Source organism: Rana temporaria, chromosome 12, assembly GCF_905171775.1.
Source record: "Rana temporaria chromosome 12, aRanTem1.1, whole genome shotgun sequence".
Classification (NCBI taxonomy): Eukaryota; Metazoa; Chordata; class Amphibia; order Anura; family Ranidae; genus Rana; species Rana temporaria.
In genome coordinates this window covers 136,690,851-136,706,165 of record NC_053500.1, presented here as the reverse complement: position 1 = coordinate 136,706,165, position 15,315 = coordinate 136,690,851, and the positions used below count along the sequence as shown (strand labels likewise).

General features: G+C 48.6%; 1 protein-coding gene across 2 annotated transcripts in view; it reads right to left on the bottom strand.

Moving 5' to 3' along the window:
* The window catches only part of GAS7 (growth arrest specific 7), a 180,679-nt gene extending 175,272 nt beyond the window's left edge, over positions 1-5,407 (bottom strand). For both annotated transcript variants that reach the window (XM_040330877.1, XM_040330878.1), the window contains exon 1: positions 5,119-5,407. In XM_040330877.1, the coding sequence (XP_040186811.1) occupies positions 5,119-5,298 (180 nt within the window). In that variant the 5' untranslated portion in view covers positions 5,299-5,407. The remainder of the gene's footprint in view (positions 1-5,118) is intronic.
* Positions 5,408-15,315: the final 9,908 nt, after the last annotated feature.

Below are 15,315 nucleotides of genomic sequence, written 5' to 3'. Positions count from 1 at the left end.
AAATGTCTTCTACCAGCCTTCTAGAGGTCGTCTACCGGCCTTCTACATACAGTATTTTGTGGTGGCATTTAAAAAAAAAAATGGCAAAACTTATTTCAGACAGCATCTAGAAGAGGGTTCTTGTATCTGGTATCCTTAGGGGGTACAAGAACCAAATAACGTGGTAATGGACGGCATCTCTAAAGCTTCTGCATTGCTGAATGTGAAATCAAAGTGCCAAAATAGACGTGTTGTGTCAATATCTGGAGCTCCTTCCCATCTTCTGATTGCACAAGAGAAAAGCTCCCCTTAGTTGTTTATTTGTGATTTGCGGGTAATATAAATAAAATATGATACAAATATCTTTATGTTTTTCTTCCAGCGGCCGCCTTCTTATCCGTATGTAAATAAAACCAAAACCACGCTACGGACACCGCGTGGGGCCCTCCTCGTCCCTACCAATACAAGTGGGGAGGATGAGGACTGCCTGGTGAAAGGGGTATGGGGGGGGGGGGGGGGGGACACATTGGGCATCCACTGGGGGGGGGGGGGGGGACACATTGGGCATCCACTGGGGGGGGGGGGGGAACACATTGAGCATCCATGGGGGGCGGGACACATTGGGCATCCACTGGGGGGGGGGGTCTATCATTGTACAAAAATTAAGATCTCCTGATCTAAACCATAAACCTAAAGATTGTGATGAGGACTTTATACCAAAAAAAAATATTTTTATTTTTCCCCTTACATGTTCTTTATATTGTCGTTAAGATTTTTTTATTTTATCGTACTTGCTCAATTCAACATTGTTCAGCTAAAGAAGTGAGACTCTGGATATGTGAAGATGGGACTTGATCTGGTCACTTTGTCCTGCTACATCAGAATATGTATTTATCATTTATTGTGCAACTTGTTTCTATTGGTGTTCTGTTCCGTAGATCCCTGTCAGCGCCCCCTGGTGGACACTCTGCACTACATCTACCCTACAGACTGGAAGATATCAGAAGGGGGGGGGGGGTCCTCTGACTTCTAGAGGATGGAGCCCCAGATGTGACACTCTGGGGAGATCTGTGTGTGTGATAAGGAGAGCCTCTGATGGTCATAAACCTTATTTATTTATTTCAGGTATTTATATAGCGCCAATTTACATGCTGTACATTCACACCAGTCCTTGCTCTCGGGAGCTTACAATCTAAGGTCCCCATCTCACATACACATACACTATATTACCAAAAGTATTGGGACGCCTGCCTTTACATGCTCATAAACTTTAAATGACATCATTCCTGTAATTTCTATGGTTTCTCTGCACCATAAAGGGTTACAGCGGGGACAGTCATACTGAAACCCTTGTAGGAAGGGCGATCATTCTCTGGAAGTCCTTGGTGTGGTTGGCTTGAAGATCTGACCGCACTCAGGGACTGTTCAGTCGGGTTCATAGAGGAAGTTCTATCCGACCGCGAGTGACAAACCTACCCCAAGGAAGTCACACCAGAGGGATAAATGACATAAGAAGCGACGAGAGAGAGAAGAAAACATGAAGAATTCTTCTTCTGCTGGAGCCAGAGAGAGAGCCTGAGATCCCAAAACACGAGAGCGAGGCGAGGAGACATCTGTCAGATGAGACATCCCACAATGTACAGAGGGGAGAAGTTCACACAAAACCGGGGCGCGGCACGCTACCATTAACTGCTTACTACCCAGGTCAAGAAAGATAGAGAGAGAGAGATAGATACATAGATAGATAGATAGATACATAGATAGATAGATAGATACATAGATAGATAGATACATAGATAGATAGAATAGATAAGAGAGGAACCTTTTACCCCAAAAGAACCCTCAAAATAATTTTTAGGTCTAGGGGAACCACTTCTAAAAATGTATTGGTGATCAGTGAGAAGAATGTTCCTTACATTGGTGATCAGTGGGAAGAATGTCCCTTACATTGGTGATCAGTGGGAAGAATGTTCCTTACATTGGTGATCAGTGGGAAGAATGTTCCTTACATTGGTGATCAGTGAGAAGAATGTCCCTTACATTGGTGATCAGTGAGAAGAATGTCCCTTACATTGGTGATCAGTGAGAAGAATGTCCCTTACATTGGTGATCAGTGAGAAGAATGTTCCTTATATTGGTGATCAGTGGGAAGAATGTTCCTTACATTGGTGATCAGTGGGAAGAATGTTCCTTACATTGGTGATCAGTGGGAAGAATGTCCCTTACATTGGTGATCAGTGAGAAGAATGTCCCCTTACATTGGTGATCAGTGAGAAGAATGTCCCTTACATTGGTGATCAGTGAGAAGAATGTTCCTTACATTGGTGATCAGTGGGAAGAAGAATGTCCCTTACATTGGTGATCAGTGAGAAGAATGTTCCTTACATTGGTGATCAGTGGGAAGAATGTCCCTTACATTGGTGATCAGTGAGAAGAATGTCCCTTACATTGGTGATCAGTGGGAAGAAGAATGTCCCTTACATTGGTGATCAGTGAGAAGAATGTTCCTTACATTGGTGATCAGTGGGAAGAATGTCCCTTACATTGGTGATCAGTGAGAAGAATGTTCCTTACATTGGTGATCAGTGGGAAGAATGTCCCTTACATTGGTGATCAGTGAGAAGAATGTTCCTTACATTGGTGATCAGTGGGAAGAATGTCCCTTACATTGGTGATCAGTGGGAAGAATGCTCCTTACATTGGTGATCAGTGAGAAGAATGTTCCTTACATTGGTGATCAGTGAGAAGAATGTTCCTTACATTGGTGATCAGTGGGAAGAATGTTCCTTACATTGGTGATCAGTGGGAAGAATGTTCCTTACATTGGTGATCAGTGGGAAGAATGTTCCTTACATTGGTGATCAGTGGAAAGAATGTCCCTTACATTGGTGATCAGTGGGAAGAATGCTCCTTACATTGGTGATCAGTGAGAAGAATGTCCCTTACATTGGTGGCCAGCGAGAGGAACGCTCCATACATTGGTGGCCAGTAGGTGGCATGCTCCTTATATTAGAGGCCAGTAGGTGGAATGACCCTGGTGGTCAATGGGAAGAATGTCCCTTACATTGGTGATCAGTGAGAAGAATGCTCCTTACATTGGTGATCAGTGGGAAGAATGTCCCTTACATTGGTGATCAGTGAGAAGAATGTCCCTTACATTGGTGATCAGTGGGAAGAATGTTCCTTACATTGGTGATCAGTGGGAAGAATGTCCCTTACATTGGTGATCAGTGAGAAGAATGTTCCTTACATTGGTGATCAGTGGGAAGAATGTTCCTTACATTGGTGATCAGTGGGAAGAATGTTCCTTACATTGGTGATCAGTGAGAAGAATGTCCCTTACATTGGTGATCAGTGAGAAGAATGTTCCTTACATTGGTGATCAGTGGGAAGAATGTCCCTTACATTGGTGGCCAGCGAGAGGAACGCTCCTTACATTGGTGGCCAGTAGGTGGCATGCTCCTTATATTAGAGGCCAGTAGGTAGAATGACCCTGGTGGTCAATGGGAAGAATGCCCTTTACATTCATGGTAGTCAGTAGGAAGAATACCACCCTACAGTGGTGGCCAGAATGCCACCTTGACAGAAACCTAAAAAAAAAAAAAGACCATTGGTGTCACACCTCTGGCTCTTCTGAGTGGCATTGGTTCCAGAACTGTGCATCTCCATCAGTTAGGAGGTCAGTCAGCTCAGGGGACCTCTGGAGGAATCGTTCTACAGAACCCCGATGAAGAAGATCTGGATTCGAAGTTCTATACATTTACATGTCGCTCATCTCCATGCTTTACAGACAGATCTATCTACACACAACCCTCTATCCCTGGAGTGGTGTCGCAGACATGCTGGGATTTGTAGTTCACCAGTCCTCCCTGCCTGTCCGTCCCAATCAGAAGACACCTCACCCATTGCAGGCACCAAAACACCCATGAACCCATCCGACACCAGAACACCCATCCCTGACACCAGGAACCCAGAAACCCATCCCTGACACCAGGAACCCAGAAACCCATCCCTGACACCAGGAAACCCAGAAACCCATCCCTGACACCAGGAAACCCAGAAACCCATCCCTGACACCAGGAAACCCAGAAACCCATCCCTGACACCAGGAAACCCATCTGACACCAGGAAACCCATCTGACACCAGGAAACCCATCTGACACCAGGAAACCCATCTGACACCAGGAAACCCATCTGACACCAGGAAACCCACCTGACACCAGGAAACCCACCTGACACCAGGAAACCCACCTGACACCAGGAAACCCACCTGACACCAGGAAACCCACCTGACACCAGGAAACCCACCTGACACCAGGAGCCCATAAACCCATCTCTGACACCAGGAGCCCATCTGACACCAGGAGCCCATCTGACACCAGGAACCCCATCTGACACCAGGAACCCCATCTGACACCAGGAACCCCATCTGACACCAGGAACCCCATCTGACACCAGGAAACCCATCTGACACCAGGAACCCCATCTGACACCAGGAACCCCATCTGACACCAGGAAACCCATCTGACACCAGGAAACCCATCTGACACCAGGAAACCCATCTGACACCAGGAAACCCATCTGACACCAGGAAACCCATCTGACACCAGGAAACCCATCTGACACCAGGAAACCCATCTGACACCAGGAAACCCATCTGACACCAGGAAACCCATCTGACACCAGGAGCCCATAAACCCATCTCTGACACCAGGAGCCCATAAACCCATCTCTGACACCAGGAGCCCATCTGACACCAGGAGCCCATAAATCCATCTCTGACACCAGGAGCCCATCTGACACCAGAAGCCCATAAACCCATCTCTGACACCAGGAGCCCATCTGACACCAGGAGCCCATCTGACACCAGGAACCCAGAAACCCATCTCTGACACCAGGAACCCCATCTGACACCAGGAACCCCATCTGACACCAGGAACCCCATCTGACACCAGGAACCCCATCTGACACCAGGAACCCCATCTGACACCAGGAACTCCATCTGACACCAGGAACCCCATCTGACACCAGGAACCCCATCTGACACCAGGAGCCCATCTGACACCAGGAACCCACCTGACAGCAGAACTCCAGGAACCCCCTGGAAGGACAATAGACCCCCCAGGTGAGTCTCCTTACCTCCAGGATCTGTACATAGCTAGCAGGGAACCATCCCCGGAGCCCGTCCTTCTCTCCTTCCCACCATCCTCCATCCGACACCTGCAGCACACTGATCACCTCTCCCGCCTCGAACTTCAGCCCCTGCTGGTGGTTCTCCCCGGAGAAGGAGTAGAGGCTCCGGCACAGAGACCCGGACATGTCCGGGGGGGAGGAGGGGAGGGGACCGGCTCACAAGTCCTCCATGATCTCTCCGCTCCGATCTCTCCCGATCCACACAAGTCCCTTCACTCTCCGCAGCTCAACCCAGACTGAGAGGGAGGGAGCGGAGCGAGTCCTCCCTATACTCCCCCGCCCGGCCAATCACAGAGCGAGGAGGGGGAGCAACACTCAGCGGGCACCGACACCTACCTGCCCGATTCATCTCTGATCCCTACCTACCTGACCGACACCCACCTACCTGACCGATTCATCTGACACCCACCTACCTGCCCGATTCATCTCCGACACCCACCTACCTGACCGACACCCACCTACCTGCCCGGCCAATCACAGAGCGAGGAGGGGGAGCAACACTCAGCGGGCACCGAGACCTACCTGCCCGATTCATCTCCGATCCCTACCTACCTGACCGACACCCACCTACCTGCCCGGCCAATCACAGAGCGAGGAGGGGGAGCAACACTCAGCGGGCACCGAGACTTACCTGCCCGATTTATCTCCGACACCCACCTACCTGACCGACACCTACCTGCCCGATTCTTCTCCGACACCTACCTACCTGACCGACACCTACCTGCCCGATTCTTCTCCGACACCTACCTACCTGACCGACACCCACCTACCCGATCCTACTCCAAATGCCACTTACCTACCTAATCCCACTACAACTGCTACCTACCTACCCGATCCTAATAATCCCACCGTCACCTACCTGCCCGATCCTACTCCCAAATGCCACCTACCGCCTTGCCCCTCCATGGACCTGCTTCACCCTTTTTCAACTGCCACACACCCGTCTGATCTTACTGCCCAATCTACTCCAACTGCTTCCCTCATTTTATTCCAGAGGCCACTCACCTGCCCTATCTTACCTACCTGATCCTACTTAAACTGCCACCCACTTACCTGGACATACTCCACTGCTCACCTACATGTCTGTACCTACCTCATCTGCCACAACATACCAGCTTGATCCCACTCTAATTGTCACCTACCTGTCAGATCCTACTACAACTGCCCACCTACCTGCCCGGTCTCATTCCAGATGCCTACCTACCTGCCTAGTCCTACCCCACCCCCCACTTATCTGCCTTGTCCTACTCAAGCTGCCTCTTCCAAGCCAAGTCCTTCTCCAACTGCCACCTACCTGACAGATCCTAATTCACCTGCCTGCCCAATCCTACTTTACCTGCCCACCAACCTTCTAGATCTTACTCCATCCCCCACCTACCTGCCAGATCACACCTACTCCACCTGCCTCTCCTGCTCCCACTGCCCCTTACCCGCATGTTGCTGCTCAGACTGCCCCTTACCTGCCTGTTCCTGCTCCCACTGCCCCTTACCTGCCTGTTCCTGCTCCCACTGCCCCTTACCTGCCTGTTCCTGCACCGACTGCCCATTACCTGCCTGTTCCTGCTCCCACTGCCCCTTACCTGCCTGTTCCCACTGCCCCTTACCTGCCTGTTCCTGCTCAGACTGCCCCTTACCTGTCTGTTCCTGCTCCCACTGCCCCTTACCTGCCTGTTCCTGCTCCCAAGGCCCCTTACCTGCCTGTTCCTGCTCCCACTGCCCCTTACCTGCCTGTTCCTGCTCCCACTGCCCCTTACCTGCCTGTTCCTGCTCCCACTGCCCCTTACCTGCCTGTTCCTGCTCCCACTGCCCCTTACCTGCCTGTTCCTGCTCCGACTGCCCCTTACCTGCCTGTTCCTGCTCAGACTGCCCCTTACCTGTCTGTTCCTGCTCCCACTGCCCCTTACCTGCCTGTTCCTGCTCCCAAGGCCCCTTACCTGCCTGTTCCTGCTCCCACTGCCCCTTACCTGCCTGTTCCTGCTCCCACTGCCCCTTACCTGCCTGTTCCTGCTCCGACTGCCCCTTATCTGCCTGTTCCTGCTCCGACTGCCCCTTATCTGCATGTTCCTGCTCCCACTGCCCCTTACCTGCCTGTTCCTGCTCCCACTGCCTGTTACATGCCTGTTCCTGCTCAGACTGCCCCTTACCTGCCTGTTCCTGCTCCCACTGCCCGTTACCTGCCTGTTCCTGCTCCGACTGCCTCTTACCTGCCTGTTCCTGCTCAGACTGCCCCTTACCTGCCTGTTCCTGCTCCCACTGCCCCTTACCTGCCTGTTCCTGCTCCCACTGCCCCTTACCTGCCTGTTTCTGCTCCCACTGCCCCTTACCTGCCTGTTCCTGCTCAGACTGCCCCTTACCTGCCTGTTCCTGCTCCCACTGCCCCTTACCTGCCTGTTCCTGCTCCGACTGCCCCTTACCTGCCTGTTCCTGCTCCCACTGCCCCTTATTTGCCTGTTCCTGCTCCCACTGCCCCTTACCCGCCTGTTCCTGCTCCGACTGCCCCTTACCTGCCTGTTCCTGCTCCCACTGCCCCTACATGACTGTTCCTGCTCCCACTGCCCCTTACCTGCCTGTTCCTGCTCCCACTGCCCCTTACCTGCCTCTCCTGCTCCCACTGCCCCTTACCCGCCTGTTCCTGCTCTGACTGCCCCTTACCCACCTGTTCCTGCTCCCACTGCCCCTTACCTGCCTGTTCCTGCCCCTGCCACGGCTTACCTGCCTGTTCCTTCTATGGCCACCACTTACCTGCCTGTTCCTGCTCCCACTGCCACTTACCTGTCTGATCTTACTCCATTCCCCAATCCCCACCTACTTGCCTGTTCCTCCTCCAGTTGCCACTTGCCAGCCTGAATCTAATTCAGGTGCCCACCTACCTGCCTGATCCCACTCCAGTTACCTGCCGGACCAAACTCAACTGCCCACCTCTCTGCCTGATACCACGCCAACTGCCACCTACCTTTCCGGTCATTACCCCAACTCTCCTAATGTCAAAGATAAAACTATTCCCATAGTATACAAAGTATCCATTTCCTTCTTCTGTGCCCATCCTATGTATTGGATTCCCTCATCGTCTGATCTTCATTCTCCTCCACCAAGGATCATCACAGGAAATACCGCATTGTCACCACCAGGTGGCGCTGACAGGAAATAAGTACATATGATTCCATGACCAACAGCTCCTCCTAGTGGCCATTGTGTATTTTCCTGATTCACATCTATTCTGTATGTATGACCGAATAACATTCAACCTTGGAGAAAAAAAACATAAAACGGCTATATTCTATTCATTTTTTTAGATTCTTCTATTCTATTTTTTATTTTATATTTAAATTTATTCTGATGGAATAAAGATGGTTATATTAGTTCTATTTTATTGTATTCTGTTCCCCCATTTTCTATTCTGTCCTTTTCTATTCTATTATTTTCTATTCTATTCCTTTATTTTTCTATTCTATTCTATCTTTTTATCGATTCTATTACACTATTCTATTCCTTCATTTTCTATTCTTTTTTTCCTTTCCCCTATTTTCTATTCTATTCTTTTATTTTCTACTCTATCCTATTCTTTTCTATTCAATTTTATTCTATTCTGTTTTACTCTTTTCTATTCTAGTATTTTGTTTTCTATTCTTTTCTATTCTATTCCTTTATTTGTAATATTTTTCCCCCCTATTCCCTTATTTTCTATTCTATTCCTTTATGTTCCGTTATATTTTATTGTATTATGTTCTGTTGCACTCTATTATTTTCTATTCTGTTTTGTTTTACTCTATTCTTTTCTATTTACTCTAGTATTTTATTTTCTATTCTATTATTTTCTATTATATTCCTTTATTTTTCCATTATATTTTATTCCAGTCTTTTTTTCTATTCTATTACACTATTCTATTCCTTTATTTTCTATTCTTTTTTTTCATTCCCCTATTTTCTACTCTATCCTGTTCTTTTCTATTCAATTTTATTCTATTCTGTTTTACTCTTTCTTTTCTAGTATTTTGTTTTCTATTCTATTCCTTTATTTTTCTATTATATTTTATTCCAAACATTAAATCTATTCTTTTACGCAATTCTATTCCTTTATTTTTAATTCTTTTTTCCCCATTCCCTTATTTTCTATTCCTTTTTTTTATTTTCTATTCTATTTGATTGTATTCTGTTCTGTTACACTATTCTTTTCTATTCTGTCTTTTTACTCTAGTATTTTATTTTCTATTATTTTATAATCTATTCCTTTAATTTCTATTTTTTTTTTATTCTTTTCTACTCTCTTATTTTATTTTATCAAATTCTGTTCTGTTTCACGCTATTCTTTTCAATTCTATTTTTTTTTTAACTCTAGTATCTTTTTCTCTGTTTTATTCTATTATTTTCTATTCTATTTCTTTATTTTTCTTATGTGTTTCTATTCTATTCCTTTATTTTCTATTATTTTCTATTCTATTTGATTGTTTTTTGTTCTGTTGCTTTCTATTCTATTTTTTTACTCTAATATCTTATTTTATATGTTATTTTATCATCTATTCCTTTATTTTCTATTCTTTTTTATTCCTTTCCCTTATTTTCTATTCTCTTATTTTATTTTATCCAATTCTGTTCTGTTTCACGCTATACTTTTCAATTCTATTTTTTTTTTTACTCTAGTATCTTTTTCTCTGTTTTATTCTATTATTTTCTATTCTATTTCTTTATTTTTCTTATTTTTTTTCTATTCTATTCCTTTATTTTCTATTATTTTCTATTCGATTGTTTTTTGTTCTGTTGCTGTCTATTCTATTTTGTTTTACTCTAATATCTTATTTTCTATTTTATTTTATATTCTATTCCTTTATTGTTCTATTCTATACCAGTCTATGCTTTTCTATTCTATTCCTTTATTTTATATTCTTTTTTTATTCCCTTCTCGTTTTCAAATGCGATTCGAATATCAGATGAAATGACGTTTCTTTATCTCGAATTGTAATTCGGATTGATCTGAATGACCCAATAATGACAAATGTGTCCGAATTTCGATCCGTAACAAAACGATCCGCACGTGTCAGCGGCTGATCTCACCACACGGATGGAGAATCGGAGAAATAATGGACGCCTCTGCCGGACAGAAAGCGTTTTAGCCTGCGATAATGGAAGGCGCCGCGCCGTTGGGACGAAGTCATTGAATTTCTGGTTATTGTTGGAGCGGGAAGAGAAAACAGGCGACGCGTTTTTTACGGCGACTGCCGAGATCGCTAAACACGGAAAGATCTCTGTGGAGAGACGCGACACCTTCGCTCTCCTTGGGCCTATCACAAGCCTCTCCTTTCTATAAACCGCCGTGTACATTCGTTCTGTGCGAATGGCGACAAAATCGCTGGGCTGTTTTCCCTCCAGGCCGAATCCTTTGCCTTCTTACAATAGAGCGAAAATACCACATTGTGGTCAGTAGATGGCGCTGATGATTATAAAACAGAGATATGTGCCGTATTTGCTAGGATCTCCATCGCCATCTGGTGGCCACAGTGCAGTATTTTCCCTACTCACTCTTTCTATATAGATTTCTATACTGATACCTTTCATCAGGGGGGCTCAACCTGCGGCCCTCCAGCTGTTGCAGAACTACAAGTCCCAGGAGGCATTGCAAGTGGCCGACAATTACGAGCATGACCCCCAAAGGACGAGGCGTGATGGGACTTGTAGTTTCGCAACGGTTGGAGGGCCGCAGGGATAAAGTGGACCCGTCATTATCTGTACCAGTCCGCAAAAATTCATTCCTGTCTTTGAACTCCAGTCAGTGTTTTTATCAGTCTGCTGCAGGCAAGAGGAAGCATTTCCTCAGTCTCCCCTCCCCCAGGGATCAGGCTGTACATTGTAATGTGGCAGCAAGGTGAGCGGCTGCAGCAAGGGGGCGATTTGTGTCAGACATTTGTGAACACCGCCAAGAACTGCACAGGCACCGGGATTTATATAATTGGTAGTCCTCATTCCCAGTCCAGGAAGTCGATGGGGACGCTTGAGGATTCCTGACCAAAGATGGCGCCGTTCTTTCGGAGAGAAGAGCAGATGAAAGAATGATTTGAGCCTCTATGTGAGGACAGGTCCTCTTTATTCTCCTGTATTAGTGATGAGAAGTGATGCTGAGGGCAGAGTCCCCCCCCCCGGAGGGCGGCTGTGTCAGTGAATTCCTCAATGGCGGATAATGACCCCTCCCCCACGCCGGGGACTTGGCAGGAGAAGGATGGAGATGAGGAACCAATCATTTTATTTATATCTCCGAGCAATTAGAATTATCATTTATTGTTTCATGGCGGAGCCACCTGCACCCCGTCACTCCCACCCGGGGGCCACATAGAACGGGGGGAGGGTCACATAGGATGGGGGGGGGGGCACATAGAATGGGGGGGGACACAGGACAGGGGGGAACACATAGGACAGGGGGGCACATAGCACGGGGGGGCACATAAGACGGGGAGCACATAGGACAGGGGGGGGGACCAAGGAGGGGGGGCACATAGGACGGGGGGCACATAGGGTGGGGGAGGCACTTAAGACGGGAGCACATAGGACGGAAGCACATAGGACGGGGGGGACCAAGGACGGGGGGGGGGCCAAGGGGGAACATAGGATGGGGGGTCACATAGCATGGGGGGGCACATAGGACGGGAGCACATAGGACAGGGGGGAGGGGACCAAGGACGGGGGGCACATAGAACGGGGGAGGCACATAAGACGGGGGGGGACCAATGACGGGGGGCACATAGGACGGGAGCACATAGGATGGGGGCACATAGGACAGGGGGGCACATAGGATGGGGACACATGGGACAGAGGGGGCATATAGGACAAGGGGGGCACATAGGACGCTGGGGGGCACATAGGACGCTGGGGGGCACATAGGACGCTGGGGGGCACATAGGACGCTGGGGGGCACATAGGACTCTGGGGGACACATAGGACGGGGGGGGCACATAGGACAGGGGGACACATAGGACGGGGGCACATAGGACGGGGGGGGGGGACACATAGGACGGAGCCAACTCAATATTGAACCCTACGGAATAAGACTGGGATGCCATTAAAGATCATGTTTGTGTAAAGGCAGGTGTCCCAATACTTTTGGGACTATAGTGTGGGTATCTCCAGCAGGATGCATTACTCATTTTTATCCCCTAGGGGGCAGCACAGCACCATACATAGAGAGAAGTGTCAGTTTCCTCTAAACTGTAAACAGAAAATAAACAATTTGATAAATTAGTTACATTTCCAGTTACAGAAATGCTGGAAGGTAATCGATCCGCCATGTTTTCCTGCATCAGAATATAAATCATGTACACGCCCATCATGACTCTTCTGAGAGCTGCACTAAAGGGCCACTCCACCCACAACTGAGATTCCAATGTTTGGCCCATGCTGGAGACTTCAACCCCCTTCCCGGGTCTGTACACCCTCTGTGCCCATTATGAGGGGTTCCCACCATCCCTGTGCTGAGTTATTGGGTCTGTACACCCGCTGTGCCCATTATGAGGGGTTCCCACCATCCCTGTGCTGAGTCCTGGGGTCTGTACACCTGCTGTGCCCATTATGAGGGGTTCCCACCATCCCTGTGCTGAGTCCCCGGGTCTGTACACCCGCTGTGCCCATTATGAGGGGTTCCCACCATCCCTGTGCTGAGTTCCCGGGTCTGTACACCCGCTGTGCCCATTATGAGGGGTTCCCACCATCCCTGTGCTGAGTCCCCGGGTCTGTACACCCGCTGTGCCCATTATGAGGGGTTCCCACCATCCCTGTGCTGAGTCCTGGGGTCTGTACACCTGCTGTGCCCATTATGAGGGGTTCCCACCATCCCTGTGCTGAGTCCCCGGGTCTGTACACCCGCTGTGCCCATTATGAGGGGTTCCCACCATCCCTGTGCTGAGTTCCCGGGTCTGTACACCCGTTGTGCCCATTATGAGGGGTTCCCACCATCCCTGTGCTGAGTCCCCGGGTCTGTACACCCGCTGTGCCCATTATGAGGGGTTCCCACCATCCCTGTGCCGAGTTTCCAGGTCTGTACACCCGCTGTGCCCATTATGAGGGGTTCCCACCATCCCTGTGCTGAGTTCCCGGGTCTGTACACCTTCTGTGCCCATTATGAGGGGCTCCCACCAACCCTGTGCCGAGTTCCCGGGTCTGTACACCTGCTGTGCCCATTATAAGGGGTTCCCACCATCCCTGTGCTGAGTCCCCGGGTCTGTACACCCGCTGTGCCCATTATGAGGGGTTCCCACCATCCCTGTGCTGAGTTCCTGGGTCTGTACACCTATTGTGCCCATTATGAGGGGTTCCCACCATCCCTGTACTGAGTTCCCGGGTCTGTACACCCACTGTGCCCATTATGAGGGGTTCCCACCATCCCTGTGCGAAGTTCCCGGGTCTGTACACCCGCTGTGCCCATTATGAGGGGGGGGGGGGGCATTCTCCAACAGTTGGGGGGTTGCAGAAACAACCCAGCTCTATGAGAAGTCACCAGATTAATGTTTAGCGTATGGATTGGGGTGCCAAGGTCCAAGGAGTATCCAGTTATTCTACAGATTGACTGTTTTACACAGAAGAATTCCAGTGGCGGCCCGTCCATTAGGGGCACACGGGCGCCGCACCCCCTGTTAATGCGTCCAACTGCCTGATCTACATACAGGGACGCCGGATGCATGGATTCCAATGGAGGGGGTGTTTTTTATGAAGCATGTGATTAGCTCCAGAGGCTCTAATTGGCTTCAAAAAAGGGCGGGCTCGGGGCACAGAGCACTGCGCCCTCCGAGCCCACCCAGTTATGTGAGAATAGCGAATGAAAATTCGCTATTCTCACACTGATCTCCCTCCCAGCCAATCAGGAAGCGGGTCCTGAAATCCGTCACCTGGTTGGCTGAAAGGACAGGCGATCCTATTGGATGCCTAGGAGGAGGAGGGAGGAGACGCAGGGCCGCCGTGATGCAGAGGAGGAGGAGATGGCCCGTAGGAGCACTGCCTGCCCGGAACCTAGATGGAGTAAATGCGAGGCTGGATGAAGTCACCCACCATGAGACCCCCTTCCCCCCTCGTTGCTTCAGTCAGTGTGCCGTTACCGGCGGCTCCCGCACGCATGTGCGGGAAGCGACGTCATCGCGCCTCCGTCCAATCACAGCGCCGAAGCCCGCGATACCCGTAAGTCACTCTGGCACAATCCTGTAGCTGTAGGTCGGATCCTTTAAGTGGGAGAGCAGGCACACGCGCCCTCTGCATGGCGGGGGTGCCGATGCTCGTAACCGGTGAAATTTTTACAGTAATCAGTGCATTTTTATAGCTATGATCGCTCTATAAATGACAACGGTCCCAAAATAGCGTCAACAGGGTCCGATGCGTCCGCCATAATGTCGCAGTCCCGATAAAAATCGCTGATCGCCACCATTACTAGTAAAAAGAATAAAAATAATAAAAAAGCCATAAAACAATCCCCTATTTTGTAGGCGCTATAACTTTTGCACAAACCAACCGATATGCGCTTATTGCGATTTTTATTACGTAGAATACGTATTTATTTTTTTAAATTTGGGATATTTTTTATAGCACAAAATATTGTGGTTTTTTTTTCAAAATGGTCGCTCTATTTTTGTTTATAGCGCAAAAAAATAGAGGTGATCAAATACCACCAAATAAAAAGCTCTATTTGTGGGGAAAAAAAGGACGCCAATTTTGTTTGGGTACAGCGTCGCACGACCGCGCAATTATCAGTTAAAGCGACGCAGTGCCGAATCGCAAAAAAAAATGGCCCAGTTATTGGGCAGCCAATTCTTCTGGGACTGAATTGGTTAAATAGGGTTTACAAGCACTGAAGACAGGCGGGGGCATCTAGTGGTGAAAAGTGAGAACTACAGGCGGTCATTCAGTGATTGGTTGGGAAGAGACACAAAGCAAAGTGGGAACTTTTTTTTTCTTTTCTTTCTAAGATATTAGAAAAGTCCACTTGGAAGCGCAGTCGCTGTAAATCTGAGGGGAAGATCTGAAATGAGGGGAAGCTCTGCTGATTTTATGATCCAATCACGCGCAAGCTAAAATGCAATTTTTTTCCCTTGCATGTCCCCCATCGGATCTACAGCGACTGCACTTCCACTTGTAGTGCTAAACAAATTTGCGTTTAGTAAACCCCCCCCCCCCCGT